The following is a 26,446-nucleotide window of genomic DNA, read 5'->3' on the forward strand; positions in this document are numbered from 1 at the left end:
GCATTGCAGAGCGTTCTTTACAGCTACAGAGGAGAAGCAAATTTGTATTCTGTAACACAAAACTCTGATGTCTCCCAACCAACAAATTAGACACTCACTGTGACTTCCAATGGGAGGGGAAAAAAGAAGCAAAACCTAAATGTTTCCTGATAGGTCCACTTGGGGATAGAGCAAAAGTGCAGCATTGGTTGAGCAAGTATGCAGTAAAACGTGAGACTTTTACAATGGCTACATCTGTTTCTGCAAAACATGAACTGTAAAGACATTTACACAACGTGATAGGGAAATATGCAAACCGGTTCACAAAGAGCAGAGTACTCTGGTCTTAATGCGACTGCACAGTAGGTTGACATCTATACTGTTGATGTTACTACCTGGAGAAATCTATGCTACTAAGAGATTTTACACAAGTTTTTAAAACAGTACACACAGATTGGACGAGGATTTGCGCACTGCGTTGCTTCCGTAATGTGGCGTTATGGAAAGCTCCCGTCGTTTACAGTGATTAAGAATAGCAGGACTCCTCTTTTCTTAAGGTAAATGAGGTGGCCGAGGTTCCTCCCACTAGCTCATCTTGTTTTTGTTGCACATGTTTTGTCAGCCGCGGCGACGCTAACATGCCCCCACCCCCCCCCCCAAACAGGGAGTGAACCTTCATAAGGCCTACCTTTGCTTCATCATCCACCACCAATGCTCAGCTGTGAGACACGGGGAAGCTACATAGGACTACATGAAGAACACAACACTTCAACTAATGCACAGTGCAAATAGGCTTCTCCCCCTCTCTTCCATCTCTCCAACCTCCGCAGATGGGCAGGCATTGAGGAGAGGTGGGGGTAGAGAGGGTTTACTCCGGACAGCACCCCTGCTGGCAGGCAGCCTTTCTTCTTTTAGTTTATTTTTCATTTTTTGTCTTTCTGGGAGTCTCCTGCCCTGGGAGAGGGAGAGGCGGTGTGGCTGAGGGGCAGGAGGTGGAGGGGTTGGGGGTTAAGTAGAGGATTCTACTTGTACAGGCTCATGGTCGGGCTCTGGTACATGCACATGTAGGCGTCGCACAGCAGGCGTCGGGCCTGGCCCTGGATGCTCTTGGGATCCAGGGCGTGCAGCTCCTCGGGGGTCATTTTCAGGTAGGCCTCCACCTCCGGACAGGGAGACACCTGGGGGATGTTGAAACCATTCTGCCCTCCTGCAAAGCCACATGCACGACCATCAGAAACAATATGATGATTTGTAACAGCAAAGCCACAGTCACATCATATTCACAACTTCCTCTTAGCGTTTGGAACTCATGACAACTGGGATTTAATGCATTAGATCAAAAGTGTCCCAGACGTTTTTAAAATACTTTTAAATCAAACTTTCCAGCACTCAATATGTTGTTTTATGTGACTTAGATAATTACTGATAATACTTTCTATAATTACACACTCTTAGTCAATCCACACAAAAATAATGAAAAATGAGCAGCTATTCACTGTGTTTAATAGTGAGTATATACAGCTTTTCTGTCTTAACTTGACAGAAAAAAATGCTCACTATTTTCTGATATTTCACTGATCAAACAATGAATTGATTCATTGTAAAAAATAATCGGCAAATTAATTTAAAATGAACATCATTCACTATTCTCAATCATAACTTTGGTTCAAACTTTGAACAGTTTCAACTATTTAAAGTGCATGAATGTTTTCTGTGTAGTATAGTGCATTCTTCACTGGGTTTCTGAGGCCCCATCATACCATCTGTGTCACTAAAGACTGTGAAATTCTTTCACCAGTGTTACAAAACCAATTTCCTGTACATCCTGCACATCGCACCTTCATCTCAAGAATCAGTTTAATGTCATAACAAATGCAGCATCAAAAGGCCATGACACCTTACCATCGCGGTCAGCCATGCTGTCGAAGAAGAGCCAGGCGGAATCTGCGCTGCCGTACTTGACGAAGGCCACGTAGTGACTGGTTTCGATGCACAGCACGGCAAACAGCTCCATCCTCTGGCGGGGGAAACTGCCCTGCCGCCCTGTACCTTCTTGCAGCTCCTTGGGGACTGACAGTTTGCCGTGCCGATGGGTTTTTCTCCTCGGATGGAGGTGAACCTGTATCAGTGCAAGCAGGCACACACCATCACACAGACTGTTTGTTACCTATTAAGGTTAAACTAAATCTGTTCAACATGTTTTCGTGTAACATATAGATTAAAGATCACAGACAATAAAAGCTTTGAAGTGCATCTAAGGATTCATACTGCCAGATGGGCCATTTAGATATAAATCCAACAATATTTCAGTGAATGCACTGAGTATTGGCAAGTGAAGTGAACGGACCATGTGTTACAGTCTACTGTAGAAGCAACATAACTTCTGCACTGAGATGGTGGGATTTCTTTGGATTTGGCGCCACCAAATGGATGATCCTGACCCAGCCTGAACTCGTTTTTATTTTTGTTGGACTGGTGTTGCACTAATGCCCTCTATTGTTTACCTGTGTATTGCACTTTTCACAGAACTGTTTAATCTTGCCAGCGGTGATATCCCCGTCCTCATAACAGTCTCGACACTCGTAGAGAGCCAGGCCTCCGCAGATTCGACATTCCCTTGGAGCTGGAAAATAAAAAAACACACACCTTTATTCTGGCTGACACACTGCACACAAGTGTAGTTCTTTAAAAAAAAAAAGAGCAGGTTTGAAAGCAAGTAAAAAAAATACAAACAGTTGCTTCATCTCAGCTGAGTAGCAGTGACAACTCGGTGGGATTTCATTACCACACAGCTCTGAATTGCCATTGATCGCACAAACGCTGGGGGAAAAAAAATTATTAGCTGCTATTAGCTGCGACTCACTGTCTTCAAGAAGGTCTGTGATGTCTAACTCTAGTGAGGGGAAAATCTTGTTGAACATTTTGAAGTCCTTGCCAAAGCGGGGCATCTGGATGATAAGGCAGGAGGGAGCCTGGGGAGCGAGAGAGACAACGTATGTATGTCATCAACAAAGCAGCATGGACATGTCAGCAGAGCTCAGTGCACACAGGAAGTGAAACCTGAGGCCAAAAGGCTGCCTGAACAGAGTCTACATAGTGTACTTGATATCCAACACATGAGAGACCTTAACAAGTATGTCTTTAAAAGTAAATAGTGATGACAGACAATCGTTTTTATTTAAAAGACGTTAGTTTATCTAGGGTAATTAAAGGTCAGAAAATTAGGATATGGAATTCAGAATATAAAGTGTAAGCTGCCTCAGGACATGTGACTGTGATATATACAGTATGTGTGATCTATATGCTACATTTCCTGTAGGAATTAGGTGTCTGATCAGCAGTGGAAGCTGCTGTTGGTCTGGGAGGTGTTAGGACACATGGTCGCAGCCCCTCATTGTTGTAGCTGTAGGGTCGACACCGCTGGCTGGCTGGTAGGACATAGACATAACATGGACGTGGACCAGCTGTGTGAAACTTTCTCCACCTTCCAGCATTCTCACTACTCTTTCCCTCTGAATCACAGCTCTTACTGCAGATCACTGCATGGACCATGACAGCACACATTAAACATAAACTCTCTCTTTCATTATTGCTTCAAAAGCATTTTGTTCGCCTTGTCAACATTGAAAAAACCAATAGATGAGTCTAATTTAATTAACTTTGATTTAGAAAGGGACCAATAACTGATGTATGTATGTATGTATGTATGTATGTATGTATGCACGTATGTACCCAAATAAAAACTACAAACGTAGTTTTTCAATTACCAGAAATTAACACAGGAGGGAGCCATTCCTCTGTCACACCATGGAGACGCTAACAGTACCCCAGGTGTATTTTCAGATAAATTAATCAAACATAACTCAATGTTATTATTACTTAAGTGCAACTAAAACAAATAGGTATAAAAATGTTTAATAATAGTTTCACCATGAGTGTGTATACTTGGCTCAAAGACTGTCATGTGGTAATCTATGAGCTGGGAATGACTGCACCAAACTGGCGTCTATCAGACAAATCAAGCTACAATCTTTCTACTTCACTCAAGCTAGTCTGCTTTAAAAAACCTAATGAAATTCACCTCAGCAAACTTCAGGTCGCTGTTGATGAAGGACCACTCCAGGAGCTGCTGGATGGTGGGAACTCCAACCTTGTCCTTCTTGTCCATGAAGATCTGGTAGAAGTAACAGTCCTGGACCTTCTGTCCTGCTGACCTGGAAAACAACAAAACAAAGTCTTTGTTCATTTATCTTTTTAAGTTTTATTCTCAGGGGACAGAGACAGCAGGACAACTATAATCTATGCCGATATTAAAAGCACTTTCTGTAGAACCCACGAGTGGTATTTAGCTTAACTGAAAGCAGATTTGTTGAAACGCTTCCTGACAAAATCAAGACTCTGTTTTCCTATTCTAAAAACACTTCAGGCCGATCTGTATGCAATTCTAACAACTTCATACCAAAGAGTACCTTATGTACTAATGCCCTAATTCTTCAATAAGGACCTGAACCAACCCTGAGCTGTACACAGCAGTTATGAGCAGATATTGATTAAACCTGTTAGAAAAGGATCAACACTATTTTCTTTCTAAAATTGAATACGGCTTTCATGACTTTTCTTTGACTTGTGTATAACCTAAATAAATATCTTAGCTTACTACAACAATCTGTAACTTTCCTTTGAAAGCAGTTTGATCAACAGGCGGTGTAACTTGACATTTAACAGCTTGAGATATGACAAACACATTTTCTGAAACATCTGTCCCTGATAAGCTGCAGGCAGATTCAACACTGCTGAAGTATTCGTTTCTATGCCGGGTACATGTTTCAGATTAGTCACGTTATATGACATGGCTTTACAGCTCTGTGAGTCTGTCACTGCTTGGCTCTGGTATGACAGAGTGAACACAGGTTTTGTTGCTCACTATAGAAGTACTACAGAAATACTACTGCATAACAGAGCCGGTCACTCTGCTCATGCTGAATTGTAAAGATCCTTCAACATGACTACCGAGGGAGTTTTCACAACGTGACCAAAAAACTCCTACAGTTAAACCACTTTGCCCACACTGTCTGCCATCAAATCTCCAGCATAAGCTCTGCAGCAGAAGTGAAACTTTATGTGACTGTGTAAATCTACATATTGCAGATGTGAACGAGCTCTGGTGTAATTCTGCGGTTTAGTAGTCACGTCTGGTACGCAGCAACAATCAAGGACATGTTCATTATGCCATGTCATACACATGGTTTGAGTGTGAAAAGTAATAACTGTATAATTTAAACTTTCAGCCATTTGCTCAGTAAAAAAGGCATCTAAAACATTACTAGAAAACAATGTAACAAACAGTTGCAGTAATAACAATAATCATGTCTCTCGTGCTTTTAGGCGCTAGATAGAGCCAAAGAGGTTTTGCATTTATTTCAAAAGACAACGGGCCCTTACCTTAGCTTGAGCAACGGGTCCACCCTCAGTATGTGATGGAAAAGGATATTGAGGAACTCCTCGGGATCTGCAGTTGTAAGATGTGCTTAAATGAGATGTGAAGGTAGCATTCCTGTGTAAATGCTGCCAACTAGTGTGGACACTATGAAGTCCAAAGCATCAATGTGTTTCCAAAGAGTTGGTTTTAGCTTCAAAAAGTGATTTTATAGTAGCTTATTCAATAATATTAACATTGAAATTCTGATTCTCAAGGGGGGACCTGGACAAGAAAGCCACACCAGCACAAAGAAGTTGAAACGATCATCATGATACAGTCAAACACATGATAAGCACAGTGAAAAATTATGAGAAATGGTCTTACCTTTTTCTTCAGAGGTGAACCCAGAGGCAGCTTCTACTTTCTCCAGGATCCTCCTTAGCTTCATCACTTTAGTGGCACAAACATACCCATGTCTGGAGGACAAACAACCGGCAAGTTACAAGCTAGCTAAATAGTCACATCTGGTTTAGTGACATTAGCTCTGCTAGTGAAATTTGCATCAGATGTTACATTCAGGGTTTGATGAAGTAGATAAAAATACAACCAATAATATTCCAGATTCAAAACCACACAAGTCTGTTTTGTTTGATTCATCTGAATTTGAATCATTGCTAACTCTCATCTAACAGTCCTGGATAAACTTCAGCGTTCTAGTCCAGAAATGAGTCAAAACCTAAAATATATAATAATAGTCAAAGTCAAAAACCTGCTGCAGAGCATGTGTGCAATAAACCACTCAGACTCACATGCGCAGAGGGTTGACTATCTCTGTGCGTAGCAGCTCCTGGGTCTCTCTGTAGTACTCCACATCAGTCTTTGAGCGTGGTCTCAGCAGAACCGTGTCCAGTACAGAGCTGAAGGAGAAAAGACTGCAGAGCAGGGATTACAATTAATATTCGCATATATTATAACTCATTTATATAGATAAATGATGATGATATTTGCCTTATATTTAACGTCATATCAAAAACAGATATCATCCAAAAATATTCATGTTGTAACCTTCACATGATGCATATAATGCAGTTTGTTCAATTACATATGTATTTACTGACTGGTTAATTAAAAAAGTCTTTTTATGGAAAGCCCTTGGCCTGAATTTCCCATAGAATCAAATTTTACTTCTAAGTGTTTTTATTATTATTATTATTTCTGGAATGGCTTAATTTTAAGCTAAAATTCAAATTTCCAAACTGGTTCGAAGCATATTCAAAGCATGGGATCTCCTGTAGTTTGCTGAAGTAGTTCGGCTTGACTGCTTTGTTCAATGGCCCCTTGGCAGTGTTGGCAGAAACAACAGATCCACTAGCCACCAGCCTGCTCACAGCAGGAATACACCCCCCCTGTTAGAGCCAGTGGGCAAAGTCAAAACAGTTTACTAATAAGCTTCTGCCTCTGGGCAAACGCAGCAGGGCTGGCTGAGGAAGCACCATATAGTCAATCAATATGACTGAAGCCCAGAGACGTAACAACATAAAAAACATAAAACAGCTCGCACTGTAGCTGATAAACTATTTACTGTTAGACTGAAAGAGTACTGACCAGAAGAGGGTTGAATCCAGGTAGCAGGAGTTGTAGTGGCCCTGGATGCCTTTTTTTTTCCCCACCATGACATCCAGACCATCATTCTCTGTGCGGGGAGGCGTGTTCTCGTGTACTACCTCACTTAGGTAACCCCCAAATGCTGCATAAACACGCAAATGTAGTACAAATGTAAGCACAAAGCTGTTGGGGACAATAGTTCATTTGGTGGCTTTAATTATCACTGTCCCTCCTACTGACTCACCGATGGAGTTGCAGCGCTCTATGGGGTTGGATGAGTGATGCAGGGACGGGAAGCGGGAGTCGGGCCGGCAGCACTTCAGCTTTACAAACAGGGCTTTTTTGGGTGGGCAGGTGAAGTACCGTGTACCTTTGAAGGTGCCGTCAGTGCAACCGGGGCACTCTTCCTCCTGGAAGAGAAGGTCAAGATCCCGTCATCTGATTACTGCATGTCAGGTACTGCATGTGTAAAAAACATGGGGTTTCATTTATTCTGCCCTTTTCCAAAACCCCTTTTTGTCATTTTTACACTTTGGTTTTTGTATGGATTACACAAATGAGATATAATGTGTTATTTAGTGAGCTTTAGAGGTGCTAGTAGGCAGATTTTGTTCCCTTCCTACACACACTTTTTTTTGGTCAGAGTTAGTAGTACAACAACAGTTACTCACAGCGAGCATTTAGCTCGTTTAATACCTTAAAATGAAGGTGAAGTCTGGAATGGTGGGTATTGCGTGTCAGGTTGCAATGCATCGCAATCATTGGCCTGTGATTAGCAACCAACAACGTTTACCAACAGATACAGCTTTAAAGGACCAGTGTGAAGGATTTAGTGGCATCTTGCAACCAACTGATAACCCTTCCGCTTGCCCTCCGCTTGCCCTCCTCTTCCAAGTGTGTAGGAGAACATACAGTGGCCACAAAACTCATGGTGCAACATGGCGGGCTCCATGGAGGAGGACACGCTCCCTCTGTAGATATGAAGGGCTCATTCTACAAAAACACAATTTCGATTCTTATTTTACGGTGAAAAACGAAAACATACTTGTGAATATTATATTTCATTTCTGCCAATAGATCCCCCTAAATCTTACACACTGGTTCTTTAACTGATTGGCTGGAGTGGCGATTGTTAAGACAGATCAGATGATAATCAGCTGATCTGAGTGTGGCACTAATCACTTCATGTTCCTGCCTGAACGTAGAGTAAGAGCTCCAGTTTATGTAATCTGTCAATATGTATTTAAAGGTGATCTCTGATTATATATCATATTAGTGTCCCACCAATATTATCCAGTATCTTTTTTTCCCCCACTTACTGATACTAAATCTAATTTCCAGGTTTACATGGCTGTGTTGTCTCACCAGCTCCAGCCCAGCCAAAGGCTCCAGCAGGCCAGGAGGCAGACCCACCCAGCGGATGACACCGCACAGAGGGGGGTTCTCTTTCACCTCCACCAGGGAGCCCACCTCCAGACCCGGCTGTCCTCGGGGAGGCGTGGGAGGCCGCGGCGAGGGAGGGGCAGCAGGTGATGGGGGCTCGGGCTGCTCTCCCATCACCGACTGGACAGAAAGGGAGAGAGGCCCATGACTCATGCTGTCGATGGGCCCGGTCTTCCGGTTCAGGCTGAAGGGCAGAGAGTGGAACTTGTTGTCACTTGACAACGAGGCAGAGGGCGGGGCTCTGGAGGGCGGGGAGGACTGGTTGAAGTCAGGGGGCGTGTCAGTAAGTGACTTGGCGGGGTCCTCCCCAACTGCATGGGAGAAACCAGAAACCAAAAGTTAATGTCCGTTTTACAGTAAAAACACATCACATTATGCAGGCAATCTTTACTATTGTAGACATGTCTGAGTAACTTAACACCAAGCTGAAAATCCCTATTTTACGGCCGCCTCTGGTTGAAAGTCTGTCGCAGTGTGAGAACTTCAATCACTGGAGGTCAGCAAAGACAAGATTTTCAGATGGTTTTGAGCCATGGTTTAATAACACCATCTGACGGAAGAAAGGAAAATGCACACTTGCAACTGGCTTTAAAGAGGCACTAAATTCACATCGTGAGACCACAGTTCTCATAAATCGCAAGAGTGAAGCTCTTTTAGTATTTCTACCAAAATAACCTCAGCGTTTTAGGACATTTTCACATTTTCACAGTCTTAGATGTTATACTTTCCAGCATCCATCTTTTTTCAGGTACGGTTTTCAACTGGCACATTCTGGCTACTATTTGGCGATAGGACATCTTCCTCTCAGGTGTTACAGCAGTCACGTCACACATCACACATCACAAGTGACGAGACAGACTTATTGCTGAGGTATAACACTATCTGGAATATCTGGTGTGCAGACTCCTTTTCCCATCTGATGGTGTTCACTATGCTTTTGAGATGACACACCTAAATTACTATGAGCACTTCATTCAATTTATGTGCAGTATCAAATTCCCAATCTTCATGGATGCCATACTTGGAGTCAGCCTTCTCTGATAATCTAGTAAAGGCTGGTTGTGCACAAGTGCTTTGTGGAACAAATCGCACCTTTCAAAACACAGATTGTTCCCTTTGAAGCCATGCAACTCTATTTAAGAATTCACAAAAGAAGAGTTGCTTGTGTCCAGTCGAGTCACTACATGCATACGTCTTTGCTAAAGCTAAAAACTGGAGATGTTTGTGATGTCAACAAGATTCAATATCTGGCACTGCTCAGAAAATAACAACTTTTTGACAAGGTTTGGATTTTTAAGTCCCTCAAGCAAAATATTAGAAGCAGATGACAGGAACTTTACACATCGCCCTTTGTAGAAGTGAGACTGAACTCGCAAAAATGATGTCATTAGCCATCAAAATGTAACCAGATTCCAGTCAGAGAAGCGTGTTTCTGCTTTTCCTCTGCTGTTGAAATTACAAACATAATACGGAGTCTGTTAGTTGCAGTTCAGTCAACAGACTTTACTGCCATTGTCACCCAGGACAGATGATATACAACAACCTCGTCAACATCATGTAACAGATAGAATTCTTTAACACAGATGGTCATAATTATGTGCATTAAAGCACACATTACAGACAAGTCCAGCATCTCATGGCTCCAAAAAGTCACCACAACATTTATTGTCTCTGAGCAGCACCTGATATTTGCAAACCACTGACATCACAATTTCACAGTTTTCTCTCTGAAGAAAGAGTGACAAAAGATCACGTACTGACTGAACTGTCGTGACACACAACAGGAATTCTTGAATGGAGTGACGTTCACCTTTAAGCTTGCATTATCCACACCTGAACTATTCCCTCGCTAAGAGAACTGCAGGAGTTTGGAGTCTAGTCTGAGGACTTCATGACAGAAATGAAAGCACCATAACCACAAAGAAAAACAACCCAAAATGTGGAAAGTGACCCTGAGGAAGATGAAAATGATTACACATTCACAGGATGAGTAAGCAGTCAGCAATTTATCCTAATTTCTGCATTTGCATTGAAATACTCTTGCTGGCGCTCAAGTATTCTGTTTTGCCTTGGCAGGTGGCAACACCACAATCATCTCGCAGGCCTCATTTTCATTATGAGCAGTCTAAATTTCAGAGATGATACTGAGGTACATAACCTCTTGTCTATCTTCTGTTGCTTTTTATGCTTTTGGTTGATTTGTGATGTCTCCAGGTTTTGATGAAGTTATGTATTCATTCATGATTAGAACATCAATCTTATCACAAAAGCGACCATAAACACAATAATGAGATAATACCCAGAATGCTGTGTACATGTCAAAAACGCTCAGTGATAATCTGCGTCCATCCACTCGACTACAGGAGATATTATCATTTAATTCCTATGAAACTCAACAAATTCTTCACAACTGACACGACAACATGATGAATGTAATTAATCTAATAAAGACAAGAAAAAAGTGAAACTTGTCCCAAAAATGGAAATGAAAACAACAAGACAATGTGCTGACTGAATCAGTCAGTCCTGACACGAGAAATAAAGGCTTTTACTGATGCTTCGGCCTGCAAACAGTATTGCACAGAAATGTTTTGAATCTTTTAATTGCATCTGCAGCCAAAACAAAACAGCAGCCAGTTAAGGACTCATTTGCAGCACTGAGCATTATTAAAAGCCTTAAGGCAAGACCAATTACTCCATGTAGGTGGAATATCACACTAAAATGGTGATGAAGGACAAGACGAGTGGAAAGGTCTTTATAGCAAGCTACTGCAACAAACTACTGATGACCATGTTTGTGGCATACATTTACTTAAGGCCTGTTGTAGCAACTGATTGAGTCATCCTCCTTACGCAGAATTAGGGGGCTTTTTTTGTCCCAGAATACAGTAATTACAGTAGTTACACATGCAGTATACATACATATAGTCAATATGTTTTGTATGGAACTCCATTTCTCCCACAAGTTAAACGAAAAAAGGTTCATCCCATAACTTTTCATCTTTTCCTGATTTATTATGACTTAAGGTTTCTTATAATTATGGAGGTACAATGTCAGAGTTCTGAGATACTTCAGGTGAATCGACTCTGATGTATCTGAAGCATTTTAGTTTAAAAATGTGTCACTCAACACCAACTCTGAGAGATGCGTGTCAATGTGCACCCCCTCCGTTTTCTTTTTATTCTCCAAGTCTATTTATTTTGTGTTACACACCTTGAGAAGTAGAGAGCCAAAGCACACAGATCTCCGACTTTGTGTCTTTAATGGCAGCAAATGATTCAATAATCCCTGCCTCTCTCCTGTATACATCTAAAATATACCTCTTCTGTAACATACTGGTAAACTATTTTTGTTCGCGGATCAGATCAGTTGTGTTGGTGGTATTTCTTATGTTAGCCAGCATGGTGAAGACAGCCGACTGCCGCCGTTTCAGCACCACAGCTATGTTTAGTTGGTGCTGAAATTATATTTGGAGTTAACTTCTACACAGATATGCAGTGGATATCTCAGAATTATGAGACACTATGGTATGTCATAATGAGACGCTGAGCCTCATAATTATACCTTATACTAGATTAGCAATGCAGTAAAGTACACGTATTAAAGTAAATGATAAACTATTAAGAATAAGTTCCTCAGTTATGAGATATTATGAGAAACCTGAGTATCATCTGAGTAAAAGTAAAAATAATGATGTGTTTTCAGCAGGTGGGAGAAATAGGTTCCCATACACAACTTTACTCTATTTACTCCATTACTTTACTTTTGGAGGACACTTTTAGAGCAACCCACAGTACCAGAGTGTAAATGTCTTGTAGTTTAGATCCTGCCAATGTTCGTAAACTATACAGCACCTATGAAAGTGTGCCTTAGCGAAACAGATTAGTATGTAGCTTGTTGTAAACAGGAGCTTGCCGGTAAGATGGTTGACATCCCATGAGTACCCGTGTCTTTTTACCTTCATCAATGTACCATGTGCTTTTGGATTTGGACTGGGCTGGGGGATCAACAGAGCTGCCATTTAAAGTATAGTAAAATTCAGACTTGCTTCTACTGCCACACTGATGACTTAATCCTGGAAATAACACAGGTACATGAAAAAAAAACACACAGAGATAAGCAAAAATGCGTACGTGTGTCTGAGAGAATGTTTTGTCCCTATTTTTCAATAGCGATCCAAGTGAGAAATAAAAGGGTAAGAAACGGTCAATTAATTAGCAACTGTAGTCTGAGAAACACAAAAAAGGAAAATGAAAGAAATCGGGTAGTAACACATTCCATTCACATCAAATCAATGCAGCTGCAACAGGAATTTCTCATATTTTGTCTAAAATGGAGTTAAGCATGCCATGTTATTATCATTTTACAGGGACTTTCCACCAAAAGTGTTGTGTCTGTTGTTATTCTTCGCTCTGCACGCCTAAAATAATACGTATGACAAGTTTGACAAGGCTGTTTCATTTTAAGACTTCTCTAAAACAAAGAAACGGAAAACTGGCAAATTAAAATTTGTGAAACCAGCAAATCTTTGAGAAAAGTAGTGTTTTATATTCGTCGAATCACAAGCAGACAAGTTTGATGGAATGCCCCTTTAAGGATGATCATCACACCGAGCTGTGGGTACGTCAGTTAGGTTCGGATCATAACAGCAGTGCAGTACCTTTGCTCTTTGGTTTGCTTTGGCCAGAGGACGACTTGTCACTGTTGGTGCCTCTGGGGGCAAAACTGTGCTTTTGCAGCCTTTGGTCCTGCATGGAAAATTCTGCACAGTCCAGAAATACATCCAAGTTAGAGGCACAACACCCCTATCAGCCTATGCCAAACTGAAGTGCGCCAAATGTCTTCCACAGCCCACTTGCAATGTATGGAAATTCACATTGACCCTTTATGGTTTTCAAGTTGTTGCTGCAATTTGATAAACACATTTAAATATCCATTAAGAAGTCTCAAGACTCACATCATTTAATGTAAGAAACTTAAAGTAGTCTGCCATGTGGAACGGTGTGTTATGCTACAGCGAAGTAAAAACCTGGCCTACAACATTTAGCCAAAGGATAGTGTGCCGCTTGAGGAAAGTTCCAGGCTAAAGTTAATGCATTTAACTGCACATTAACCATTACTTTAACGATAAAGTAATGTGTGTCAACATTCACAAAGGATGAGTTGAACTGTCTAGTATCACAAGCATGACAAATTAGGAACCAATGAATACCAAATCTTGTTTTGGCATACTTCATGTAGTCTGTGTAGAGGGCAGAAGAAAGGGTTTCAAAGAGAAATGACAAATTTGCTAAATTAAGAATCCTAATCTTCAAGATTTTATGAATAGTCAGAGAGGCAGCACTAGCACACATAAACAAATCAATATGCCAATGTAGAGAACAAAGAGCCTGAGTATCTCACTTGACTTTCAAAAAAACAAGTGACCCATCAACACAAAAGGCTCTCTGTTCCCGCTGCAGGCAAAACACAAACTCACAACGCTCAGGAGGAGCTCAGAGCTGGTCCGAGAGAGGGACGGTGGAATGTTTTTTTTTGTTTGTTTTTTTTAGGAAAAACACAAATACTGCGTGACTCACCTGGCATTACGTCACAGATGGGGACGAGTCGAGTGTGCTCCAAACTGGCAAAATTACACAGCAACTTCCCGTCAAACACGCCATCCCAGTCCCCGATAGGACTGTCCTGAAAGAGTTGGAGACATGAGAACCTTACAACCCTCCCAGGCGTTCTTCATATCCGTAAAACTGATGAAGCAGGTGCCACACGTGCCTCTCCTGCAAGTATCTTCTTGGTGATTAATGAGATCTATTGTCTTATTGCTCTATCTAAAAAAAAAAAAGCTTGATCCTCTGTGTTGTGATGATCCAAACTGCTCATCTCATCCTCTCCAACACAAACAGCAGATCTTCCACCTCAAATCCTTCCACCTGAGAGCTCTCCTGTCTCTTCACGCACAACCACAACTATTCTCCTTCTTTAGTTTGGAATCCGGGATTCTGCTCCGGCGGGATAATCTAAGATGAGCGGGAGGCCAGAGCCACTAGCTAGAGAAGACAGGGCGAGGCTGGACGCAGAGTGAGGCAGAGCAGTGGGCTCTCCTCAGCTGCCTGCTGGCCCCTTGCCACGCTGTTGGGTCATACAGCACTAAGTCTTTACCTCACTCCCCGCGTGACTGCCTTGCCTTTGTGTGGGTGGCTCAGATGCACTGAGTGGGCTGCTGCTGCTGCTGTTGGCGCTGCTGCTAACAATCAGCAGTCAAATGCCTCAGTTATGTGTTTCAATCTCTCTATGACTACAATACCACTCCCGCCTGACAACAGTAGTCATAGATACCAGCTACTGTGATCCCAGGCAACAAGACATGTTCCCTCAACACACAGAGGATCAGTCACAAAAAAAACAAAAACAAAAACACGAGCATGACTGAAAACCTGACACATCAACTCTGATAACTCTGTGCATTACGGCTCAAATGTGTAAGTTTCTGCACGTTGCCGCCCTCTACTGATAATCAAACTACAACAAAGACGGCAGAGCCTCCTTAGTCATGATTGAAACATCATCTCACATCATTATAAACAGCTATCGAGCTGAATGTAAATGCTGCACTGACCAGGTAACAAAGTTTTGAAAACTTGATGGAATTAAACACTTTGAAGCATGGGATGATGTAGATTTTAAAAAATGGGAGTAAGTTTCACTTCCTGTGTGACAGCACTGGTTTGAACCTGCTTTATTTGCATTTTCAGCCAGTGAATGGTTACCCAAAGCAGTGACACTGAACGGTACGACGTCTACAATAAGCCGTGACTGTGACTGGGCTACACACGTTACGCCTTCAGTGTCCTCCTGCTCTCCATGGTCACCGTCACTGTGTTTTAATGCAGCCGAATTCACCATAATGTAGAATTGTTCTCATCTACATTTTCTTCTGTTTCTGTTGTCAGACAACTGAACGAGTATGAAATGGTTATTCAATCCTGGCTCATAAACATTATGTGTTAAGGCTGAAACAGAGAGAAACAGAGAATGTGGACATACCCTTCGTCCAACCACAGTAAATGTGCAGGTCTGGACCCATGCGCATGACACATGACACATGACCAGGAAGTTATTGATCCCTACCAAGAAATAGTCTGACACATAACAGCCCTTTAAACAGCAATTTGTTGTTTTTACACTCCAGCTTATTGTACTGATTAAACAAATGAGATACAACATTGTAAATAGTGAGCTTTAGAGGTGCTGGTAAAGTCTCCGCCCTTGGACAGAGTCAGGCTAGCTGTTTCCCTGTTTCCAGTAAATGTGCTAAGCTACATTAGCCGGCTGCTGGCTGTAGCTTCATGTTTAGCATGCAGACATCAAAGTGGTATCAATCTTCTCGTCTCAGCAGGAAGTAAGCATATTTCCCAAAATGTTTAACTTTTTCTTTGAGGGAAACAAGTCATATTGTCAGGGAGAATCTTCACTTTCTGCTAACTGACTGAGCAGCAGGAGTCCTAGATTTTGTGCATTTGTCTATTATATTTATTTATCAATTAAGCTGTTGATTATTTTTTCAACAGACTGATTACTTTTTTAGTCGGTATAATATCAGAAAATTGTGAAAAAAGTAATTTTATCGATTTTTGCAAATCATTTCTGTCAATTTCTAATCATTTCAGCACTATTTGGGGCATCATGATTTACTATTTGTTCCTGCACCTGTCTAGACATACAGCTGTGGGGACAATAACTCTACCTCTTTAGAGAGAGCCTTACTTACCATGTCAACTCCCACATAGTAGCCCAGGCTCTCATTGCCCGGCAGCAGGTCACAAAAAATGATGGTGCCTCTCTCTGGCCCGTCCCTGGTCTGCACTAGGACCCTGGAGTTGATCTCCAGTGGAGGGAAGTCCTGGTCCTCTTCCACCAGATTGACGTGGTCCACCTCCAGCTCGCCCAAGGCTTCGTCATCGTCATCCTCCCAGAGCTCAAGCTTGTCCAGGGCCACAAACACACCGCACTCCTCCTCACAGCGGAAAAGCTGGCGACCCTGGTAGGAGCCCTCCGTGAAGCCCTGGCCCCGGCCCTCCTCCTGGGGGACGGAAAAGAAAGGAAAGATGATGAGGCAAGTGCAGAGAGTGAGACAGAACAGGAGCAAGAGGGACGAGCAGCTTATTGTCACAGCAAGTAGGGCAGGTAGCGGGGCCGCTTGCTCAGCATTCTTCAGTGAAGGGAAGTCAACATCACAGAGCTGTGAGAGCCTATGATCGATCACTGCAGCAGAAGTATGACTTGACTTACTACTATGATAAATGCATTAAAAAACTTCCAGTACAGATTCTGGATGCTCTCAAACCATACTGTAAGATAGCGTGCTTCTTTTCTCACACGAAGACCTTAGATATGAAAAAGTGCTGAATTACTATTATTGCTGGCATATATTAGCAAAAGGAACACATGAATCTTGGTCAGGGGCATAAAATCTTATTCATCTGAAGCATATGTGCAAACTCTGAGGCCTTTATATTGAGCTGCAGTCTGCATGCTTGAGCTCCATCAGCCCACTCAAGAAGACCACAGCTGCACTCAGTAGAATAAAAACATTGTGCTGCAATAAGCAATGCTTTGTAGTTTGTTATTTACTGTACACTCTTACTCTACACACAGTACAGAATGAACTCTCATAACAAATGTCACACAAATATGAATATTTAGCATTTCATTGAACTGGTTTAGAGGTGAACAGTAAGGACAACATGTCCATGTCATGACTCTAACACTGAAATCAATATTTCTACTGTAATGGAGCTCTCATGCACAATGATCACAGAGGAAACACAAAATCATCATGTCACCCTCTCCAAAAAAGAAACAAAAAGACACACGAGATCTCACCAGCAGCTCCACTCCAAACCAGATACCAGAGAGGGCTCGGTCAGGGAGCAGCGAGCCCTTGAAGCGGACCACCCCAGGCAGAGGTTCGTCCCCTGAGCGCAGCTGGACGCGCACCTTTGAACCACAGTCAATATCACGGACGCGCTCTAGCCGCTGCTTGTTGCAGAGCAAGGCGTATCGCTCCTCACAGTTGGTAATGGGGAACAGCAGCTCAGCTAGCTTCTCATCCAGCTCCAGGACGTCCCGCTCGTCCAGGCTCAGCACCACGTTGGTCTGGTCCAGGATGCGGAGACTTTTTTTGCCCTTGCATGTGGGCAGTGTTCGCCCCAGGCTGTTGCGCTCCTGGCAGGCCTGACCGAGACTGCCACGGGGGATCCTCAGGGTCTTCTGAGGAGGCTTCTCCACCGTACACTCCTTTATGACCATGTAAAAGCGCCAGTCCTCCCTGAAGCCCCCACTGGGCTTCTCCTGGCTCCACAGGGCAGAGCTCATGGCTGCATGCTAGGCAGGAGTACCAACATCAAGGCAAGCTTGACCTGTGGTCTGTAGGGACAAGTAACAAATGGCTGCAATTAAAAAAAATGCATTCAAGGACAACTGTAGCTCTGAATGCACACAAACTTTCTTTCCTAAGCACCAACTGAAACCAAGTAATGAGCACACTGTGTGTTTCTGGAGATAGTTTCATTAATCAGTTTGTAAATGGATGGCTTATGAGCCATTTTGAAATAGGAAACTACTAACCGTGATCAAACCACGGCATTAAGGTGAAAGAGAATATTTTCTGAATAATAAAAGACAAAATAGATTCAAATCTGCATGGTAACTTTTCATCATCTGATCCCTGATCTTTAATGAACAGAACGCTGGTCCAGTTTGCTTGGTGTGGTTAGTTAATCTAACAGGTCATGGTGGTCTCGGCTGTGTATTCTCCCCTCTCTACTGCCCAGTCATCCCTTAGCAGCACCCCTGTTTTTAGCAGGACCTCGTGTAACATTACTCATATCTACTGATTTGAATATTCTAAAAATAGACGGCGAGCAGACTGTTGACTTAATCTGACACCCAGGGCAAGACTCAGATACCAGACAATTTGGATTTCCCCCAATGACACCTCAGATGTGATGCTCAACCACCCGGCACAGTCAAGAGCACATTCACACTAACGTACATCCGTCATTTGTGTCAAGCATGACAGTAGATGCTGGTTTACAATACGAACTTGGTTATTATAGTGTTGTTTTCAATACATGATGTAACCTCAGCGTAACAACATACGGTTATCAACATTAAGTCAATACTGTTAGGCTACCGCGGCACCGGGCTAAGTGACAACACAGACAGAAAATTGAAAGTAATTTCAACCTGACATGGGCTAGCGCTTACCTGATCTGACTTTTATTTAGCATGGTCTTTGGGGTGACAACCACAAGTTTTGTTTAATCCAGTGTCGGCGTCACTGACAGCAATATCATGACTCGTTTTCAACATTTTCCCTGACAACCACAGCAGCAGTGTGTCATCACCAAGCAAAAGCTGTCAGTCAAAGGCCCTTTAAGAGGGGGAAGTAGCTAACGTACCGTCAGCTAAAATGCACCAAATAGTAATTTACGCTCAATGCTAACGACGTGGACACCTTACCTTTGATACGAGTCAGTTCAGTTAGAGGCTACAGATGACTGTCATTTCAAATGTCCATCTCAATTAGATACGGGCCTCTGAAAACAAGCTAGATTCCTCCCGTAATAACCTCTGATTAGCTAAATGGCTAGCTAATGCCAGCGTCCTAACAAGCTAAGTATCACGCTAAAGTTAGCCTAGCGAGCTGAGCGACAGCAAGCAGGCTGGCAGAGGACTGCCACCCTCTACAGTATGCTATCAGCATTTAGGTAAATCTGTTCTTCATGGGAAATACGTGAAATAATACAGTGTACCGCTACAGCTATTAGATATATTATTTACAGGAGACGACCTGACGAAACTTCATATATGACGTCATTGCACTACCTGATAGGCATTGGTCATTCTCTTCATTCTCAAGCGCTGATTGGCTGTTTAGGGTGTTTGTAACCAAGTCCCACTCTGTGGGGTTTTCCCATGAATGGCAGAACACATAGTTCGGTTGAAGTGTAGCTTTCGGGGCAGATAATGCTGCCTCTAACCAACTACAGGCAGTGGTGGAAGAAGTATTTACTGTATTTAGTTAAATAAAAGAAGCATTACTAAATTATATAAAAATACGTTATATCTGGTAAGCACTCAAAATTTTACTGAACAAAAATAGATAAGTATTATTATCAGCAACATGTATTTAGTAAAGTGAAAGGTCTCAATATGCAGAATTGGCCCCTTTCAGATTGTTATACTATTTTTGTGTGTTATATATGATATTATTGTATTGTTATTAATGATGCATTTATATATATGAAGCATTTCAAAGCTGCAGCTGGTTGAGGTAGAGCTATCTACCACTGCCTTATATACTGTTGGGAGGTTTAACTAGCTGTCAAATAAATGAAGTGCAAAAAATATTTATATATATAAAATATTTATATATATAAATGATTTCAATGTATATTTCAATATATATAGTATGAAGTATAGTATAGTAAGTAGCATAAAACTGACCTCAAAACTGTACTCAGGTAACTGGAATGAATTTGTTTGGTTACTCTCCATCAGTGACTACAGGCAATTCATTTACAAACAAACTGCTTTTGTTTTGTTGGTGGTATGGTGTTATGTGATCTTATCACCACCTAAACCACAAAAGAAAGATAAAGGTGGATATATTTTTTGTATTTGGATAAACGATGAAAAGTGGCATTTTGATCCTCTGAGTAGAAAACAAGACACACTTTACACTTTTATATCACATTTCACATTTTAATATAAAATCTTCTCTATGATAAATATAAACAATTCTTAAAGCAATGCACAGTCCTTAGCCTATTTCATTCAAAATCAGAAGACCAGTCTTGATTCACGTTGTGTCATCTCCTCTCTTTCCTCCAAACTGAGCTCATTTTTTCTCAACCTGCGGTGTAATAGGAAAAAACAAAAGCAATCAATGACAATGCCCAGCCAGTTTGGAAATGGAAACGAAGCTTAAAGCCAAAATAACATTCTAGTCAACAACACTTTTTCTTGGCACTGACACTAGCAATAGCAGTCGTGCATTGCCCCAAATCCAGGATGCAAACAACCACCAAGAACATGTAACCACATAAGAAATTAGTGTATGACTCAGTGTGCATCACGTACCATATTGATTTCATGCGAGTGTTATTTTCTAGGGCTTGAATCAGACATTCAACTCCTGTTCTGGTGATGCAGTTCTCTGTCAACCTTTTACAGGAAATAAGAGGGTGTACAGAGAGTGCGCAAATGTCAACTCAGCCATTCGGTTAATACAAATGTCGTGTGCATTGTCAATACAAGTATAACTTGTCTCCAACACTTACCAAATCTCCTCCAGTGACGTACTGTTCCTGATAATGTTGGCAAGGGCACACGCTCCTGCACTCCCTACACCATTGCCTACCAGGCTGCCATTACATAAAATTTGAATTATATTCAAGGAAAGTACTCTACATAAGTAAAAGGTGCAGAGATGTATATTTCGCAACTTACAGAAACATATTATATATAATATACATATATTTGTGGTCACTATGCAACCTCACACATGTGGGACATGTTTTAATACATATTTGTAATACATCTTCCACACCGTCCTAAGTCTATATAAAATGTACCAAATTTAAAGCAAATATTACCTCAGCCACACCAGAGTTTTGCTGCTCTCTAGGGCTCTGGCAAGGGCCTCTGCTCCTGCATCACCTATCTTATTGCCCCAAAGCCTGGGAATACAAAGACAGAGTAGTAAATGGAAATACACCACCAATATGGAATGGAATTTTACAGAGAGACATTTACCCTAAATACTGCAGTGAATGGTTGCATTTCAGTCCCTCTGCCAGCTGCCTTGCTCCTTCTGCTGTAATATTATTGTTGCCGAGCCTGAAAGAAAATAGAGAAGTTCATTTGCTATTCCTTTTACACTACACACTCCATATTAGTGTCACATCTGATGAGTGCTGAAAATACTGTGTGCACTGACTTTAGAGAAAGGAAATCCTGCTTGGTCTTCAGGAGATGAGAAAAGTGTTGCGTACAAGCATCAGTTAGCTTGTTGTTGAAGAGCCTAGAGAGAAACAAAATGATTATGAAAGGTAATTCATCAAATGTCATTTGTAACTTCATGATACTGTTAGTAATCATCTTGACGATACTCACGCAATTTTCCGGAAGTTGTCACACTGGATACCTTTAGCAATCAGTTTGCGGATCCCTTCATCTGTAATGTTATTATTCCTGAGGCTGATAAAGGAAAAATATAGGACACTTATGCATGACATGAATCTTTCTGCCTGTAAATGCTATTGTGGAAGCTTTGTTTGTTATAATGTAAAGATGGAGGAAGAATTAAACCTGTTCATACTCACTACAGAGAATTACAAATGTGCATGCAGGGAAGGAGCTGCTCCACTCCGACATCGCCTACAGAGTTGTTGTCCAGCTGGAGGCCAACAGGATTCGTTAAATGCTGGAGCACATAAGCTAGTGCAGTGCACTCCACAGGACCAATGTTACAGTAGGTCAGTTTCAAGTGGTCCACCTCCAGCTTGCTCATGGCATCTTTAGCAATCCTGCTCTCCTGCATCTCATAGATGCATTTGATAAGCCAGACGAAGCCTGGCATTGCATGCATGCTCTTCTTCTCCCCCTCTACAGGCTGAGGGATGGACTTGAAGTGTTTCTGCATGCCTTTGGACAGGCATCTCACCACCTGTCTGACCTTCTTCTCCATCACAGCACTGGGGCAGCAGTGGAGCCAAAGGCTTCGATGACGCTGGGACAGTAGTCCAGACACAAAGGTGGCTATGATTTGCAGATTTGGTGTTTCAGCTGCTGTAGCTTCCCCCTCTTTAACCTGCTGGTCTTGGGCAGTGGAAGGAAAGCAGACCCCGAAGCATGTGCTGCTCAGACCTGTCTCCCTCATGTCTTTCAGCTCAAAGAGCTTCAGGATAGTTGAACGGTCAGTGTCATTTGACAAAACAGTGTACAGAGCAGCAAAGAAACACTGCATAGTCACATGAAGGAATTCATAGCGTTTGCTGCGGGTGGAGGATATGTCTTTGCTTTGTATGAGAAAGCCAATGCAGATATCCTTTTCAGTTACACCACATGTCTCCAGGTCTGTACCTGAGAAGATGTAACAGGTGCTTCCTAGCCCCTCAAAGGCAAGATGCCCTAGATGCAAGACAGTGTTTAGGTGCTCCTGAAGCCAACCTAGACCCACGGTGCTCTTCGGGGAGCTTTGGTGCTGGAAAAAGTGCTGTAAAATCATTAGGTAAACATCTGTGATTGTTTGTGGGCTGCCCTCTCCACGGCCTAGCAGCTCCATATGGCACTGTGAGACAATCCAGCAGAGGACTGGACTATGACACAGTCCCAGTAAAGCAGTGTTGGTCTGTAGGGACTCTAGAACCTTAGCAGCCACAGTGGGGTCACTATGATGTTTCCTCACAAAACAGTCAATCCCAATTGGGGAAAAGCCTTTCAGGAAGACCTCTTTGCGAAGGTGTTTCTTCAACACAGAGCCCACTGCCTCTGGGCGGCTAGTTACCACCTTCCGCACTCCCTTCATTAGGGAACCCTGGATTAAGTTGAACAGTAGTATGTGAATAGGTGCAGGCTGGGTGGGGCAGCAGAGCCTGTGCTCATCTGAAAAGCTCTGCTTGAGCTCATCCAGGCCATCGAAAGTGAAGAGGATGAGATGTGGGTGGTCCAAGATAAACTGGAAAATCTCCTCCTGCTCCCTGTCTGGCCAGCAGCAGTGCTGAAACAGCAATTCTTGGAGAGACAGTTCCCTGTGCTCTGAGTTCAACCTGCGGCAGCTGAATGGAAACAGAAGAAGAAAATCCTGGAGGGCTGCCCCTCGAGCCCAAAGCAAGTGCAGCCTCTGGAGTAAGGTGCTCTTCCCGCTGCCTGCCTCCCCAGACACTAGCACTGTGTCGGCCTCCTTGTTCACCGTACCCACCATACCAACTATGTCCTCCAGGCCCAACGGTCCATGGACATCAACGCAGTCATGAGCGAGTTCCAGCTGGCCTTCAGTGTAGATGTCATCCAGAGACATGTGGCTGGTCCCTCCATAAGTACTGAGAAAGCAGGACTGGGCAGACACAGAACTGCTGAGCTTCTTCTGATACTTTAGGAGCTCTGTGAGAGAAAGCATACACATGAGATAAACTACAGTAAATACATAGCATTGCAAAATGATACATATTGTGTAATTGATATGTGTCGTGCTGACAACTGATCTTTTCACATTTTTGAATTAGTCTTTTTTTTTTAAACAAGCTCTATTTTTGGATCTCCACCAAGGAAATGCGTATATTTCGTATATTTCAGACAGGCCACCCACAACTTTAAACAAGGATGCGCATTTGCTGTAGGTTTAGCTTGCACACAGAATCTCATATTACAGTTGTCCTTAATAATGACATACCTTTGGGAGGAGTCAGTTTCTCCTGGATCAGTGGGGATCCAGATTCCTGTTCTTGCTGAATGTACTGCAGTACAACCTTTGCAGCCGATTCTCCTTTTGATGTGACATGGTCAAGCAAACGCCTTGCCTGATTGACATGTGAATGGCAACAGATTCATTATTAAAGCTCAACATTTTGGGAAATACGATTTTTGGCTTTCTTGCCAAGAGTTAGATGAAAAGGTTGATACCGCTTTCATGTCTGTACACGAAATACAAAGCTAGCACAAGCAGACCGTTAGCTTAGCTTAGCATGTGGGCTGGAAACGGGGAAACAGCTAGCCTGGCTCTGTCCACAGGTAGAAAAATCCACCTTCCAGCACCTCTAAAGTTCACTAAAGTGTAAACACATTGCAGTGTTACAGGGGGTTATGTGGCGGACTATTTCTAGGCCAGTTTCAGTAATCTTCTGGAAAAGACTAGTGACCTTTAGAAGTGCAGGTAGGCGTATTTTGTTACCTTTGTTACAGCTGTTTCCCGCTGTCTCTGTGCTAAGCTAAGCTAACAGGCTGCTGGTGCTAGCTTCACATTTACTGTACTGACATGAGAGTGGTATTGATATTCTTATCTAGCCCTATCTAGCTAGATAGTGAAGAAGCACATTTCAAACTATTCCTTTAAAATGAGCATTCGCACAAAGGCAGTTCATGATAGTATCAAATCTATTTTAAGTCATAAAGAAATAGACTGTGGGTATACTGAGCAATATTAACATAAAACCAGAAATAGCTTCTGTATAACATCCCAAGTTTTCCATAATAAGGACTTACATAAAGAACCTTCCAAGACAATTGAATAGGTAAAGAACAGGAAGTCAAGCCATAGTTTAACACAGTGTATAAAACATGGGCCATTTACAGTACCTGCTGAGGGGGGGTGTGTATAGGTAGTCGCACTTCATCGCAGTCTGCTGGGGTGAAGTGTCCTGATATGACGAGAGCTTTTAGAGCACCATCTATGCAGCCTTGTAGCTTGCTGACCAGGCTTGGTCTTTGAGTCACAAGAGTATCAGTAGATGTGCTCTGGTATTCTTCTTTTTCTTCTAGATTTGAACAGCATTCTGAAAATAAGAGGCCCGCTCCCTGCTCTTCAGGCAGGACCTGTTTGAGAGCAGCGAGGAAGAGCCCACAGTTGTCCACACCCTTTGTATAAACCAGGTCGAGCAACTGTCTGGCGTTGGTATACAGTGCTCTACCCGGTACCTGTATGTTCTGGTAGTCCTCCCATAGTAGCTCCCCCTGGGCCAGCAGTATGTCGAGGACCTGCTCCAGATGTTCAGCTGACCCGCTGCAGCACAGTGCATGCAGTATCTCTGTCCTTTGTTTCAGCACGAGCTCCTGAACAAACATGCTTTTTGCATGTAAGCGTCCATAATCAGGGACATCCAACGTGTACTTATGCTGCTTCCAGTATCACGACCTGGCACAGCAAACACCCACATGTCATTATGCTACTTCTAGGCACCCTGAGTATCATTCTCATTTTGAACATTTTGAGGAATAAGTATCCTTACAAACACCAACGCTTTTTTGTTGTTGATTCTTGTTGATGTAAATGTTACACGTTCATTTAACACGTGTACAAACACACAAGATTCATCTAAAGGACTTCAACTGCAAAGCCATGCAATACACAGTAACGCTGTTGTAAGCTTATTACTCACGTTAGAGCCTCTGTAACAGAGAGCTTTCTTCCCTCCATCTGTCATTTGGGCAGAGACGCTGCATTACTTTGCACTTGCCTCTTCCTCATTCCACGGCTGAAAGTGAAACTTCCTCTCTTTCCAAGTCCCTCCTGTAAGATGGAAACCAAGCCTTGAAATGAGACTGACTGACTGACCTGCAACACACTGTAATACTACTGTAGTATGCACACATCGCAATGCAACAGTTAGTTCACTTCCCTGTTTATTTAAAGAAAAGCAATGTTTCACAGTTGGTTGCTTGATATTTGAATAGAGTTTGCCACACGTCAGTGCCCACTGTTCACAGAGATGTAATGACATTTCTACATCCTCTTGCCAGGGGTTTTCAGTATGAGAGTACTGCATTTAGAAATACCATAAAGAGGAATTGTTGTTTTTAAAAAGCAGAAGTTGATTAATTTGATATATTTGTAAGAAAAGCCACCAGAAATACACTGAAGAGGAAATTGGCAGGTTTAAGTCGTAGGTCCTCACTAGTTGTAATTTGGTCATGCAACCACTTGATGGAACTATTGCATAAATAAACCAACCTTTGTTCAAGAGGCTGGGCCTTTTTCTTTTCTTCCCTTTTTGACACATTTCTGTATTCCCTTTTTGTCAGATTTGTTAATTCCTTTTTTTGGTCACATTTCTTTATTCCTTGTGTCAGAGGCTGACTTCTTCCCAACAGCCTACACGCACCCCCAACCCTCTCTCTGATGATGATTACAAGCTGTTATGAGTGGGTCTTGGAGGGTTTGTTGGAAATAAACATACAATGTGATAATCTTAGTATGGTGACGATTTGACAGTATT

The 26,446-nt window shown here is 42.3% G+C and overlaps 2 protein-coding genes across 3 annotated transcripts; both read right to left on the bottom strand.

The window, feature by feature from the left end:
• Positions 1-667: 667 nt before the first annotated feature.
• On the bottom strand, positions 668-19,022 carry cyld (cylindromatosis (turban tumor syndrome)). 2 transcript variants are annotated; one of them, XM_070901787.1, is made up of 17 exons: positions 18,972-19,022; positions 17,331-17,873; positions 16,216-16,527; positions 14,027-14,132; positions 13,108-13,209; positions 12,406-12,522; positions 8,369-8,757; positions 7,248-7,413; positions 7,004-7,145; positions 6,208-6,330; positions 5,783-5,874; positions 5,422-5,488; positions 4,061-4,193; positions 2,843-2,951; positions 2,484-2,602; positions 1,882-2,098; positions 668-1,186 (listed from the first exon to the last, which is right to left on the bottom strand). In XM_070901787.1, exons 2-17 carry the CDS (start codon positions 17,820-17,822, stop codon positions 1,002-1,004), a joined length of 2,871 nt encoding a protein of 956 aa, XP_070757888.1. In that variant the 5' UTR covers positions 17,823-17,873; positions 18,972-19,022; the 3' UTR covers positions 668-1,001. The 2 variants fall into 2 exon arrangements, with proteins under 2 accessions (XP_070757888.1, XP_070757889.1); XM_070901788.1 differs by lacking the exons at positions 12,406-12,522; positions 13,108-13,209.
• Positions 19,023-20,208: 1,186 nt separating this feature from the next.
• Positions 20,209-25,694, bottom strand: nod2 (nucleotide-binding oligomerization domain containing 2). The gene is made up of 11 exons (XM_070931159.1): positions 25,610-25,694; positions 24,810-25,365; positions 23,908-24,034; positions 21,839-23,618; positions 21,630-21,713; positions 21,454-21,537; positions 21,270-21,353; positions 21,110-21,193; positions 20,795-20,878; positions 20,595-20,678; positions 20,209-20,367 (listed from the first exon to the last, which is right to left on the bottom strand). Exons 2-11 carry the CDS (start codon positions 25,293-25,295, stop codon positions 20,295-20,297), a joined length of 2,970 nt encoding a protein of 989 aa, XP_070787260.1. The 5' UTR covers positions 25,296-25,365; positions 25,610-25,694; the 3' UTR covers positions 20,209-20,294.
• Positions 25,695-26,446: the final 752 nt, after the last annotated feature.

The sequence above is a fragment of the Enoplosus armatus genome, chromosome 1 (genome assembly GCF_043641665.1).
Source record: "Enoplosus armatus isolate fEnoArm2 chromosome 1, fEnoArm2.hap1, whole genome shotgun sequence".
Lineage (NCBI taxonomy): Eukaryota > Metazoa > Chordata > Actinopteri > Centrarchiformes > Enoplosidae > Enoplosus > Enoplosus armatus.

Bases quoted from the DNA above. Each gene is read 5' to 3' on its own strand.
- cyld (XM_070901787.1), bottom strand. From the start codon at position 17,822: ATGAGCTCTGCCCTGTGGAGCCAGGAGAAGCCCAGTGGGGGCTTCAGG. The intron at 14,133-16,215 runs GTAAGTAAGGCT...CAACTCTTTCAG, and splicing joins ACTATGTGGGAGTTGACATG to GACAGTCCTATCGGGGACTG. The intron at 5,489-5,782 runs GTAAGACCATTT...TTACAACTGCAG, and splicing joins GTTCACCTCTGAAGAAAAAG to ATCCCGAGGAGTTCCTCAAT.
- nod2 (XM_070931159.1), bottom strand. From the start codon at position 25,295: ATGTTTGTTCAGGAGCTCGTGCTGAAACAAAGGACAGAGATACTGCAT. The intron at 21,538-21,629 runs GTGAGTATCGTC...GTTTCTCTCTAG, and splicing joins GACAACTTCCGGAAAATTGC to GCTCTTCAACAACAAGCTAA. The intron at 20,879-21,109 runs GTAATATTTGCT...ATGTAATGGCAG, and splicing joins AAAACTCTGGTGTGGCTGAG to CCTGGTAGGCAATGGTGTAG.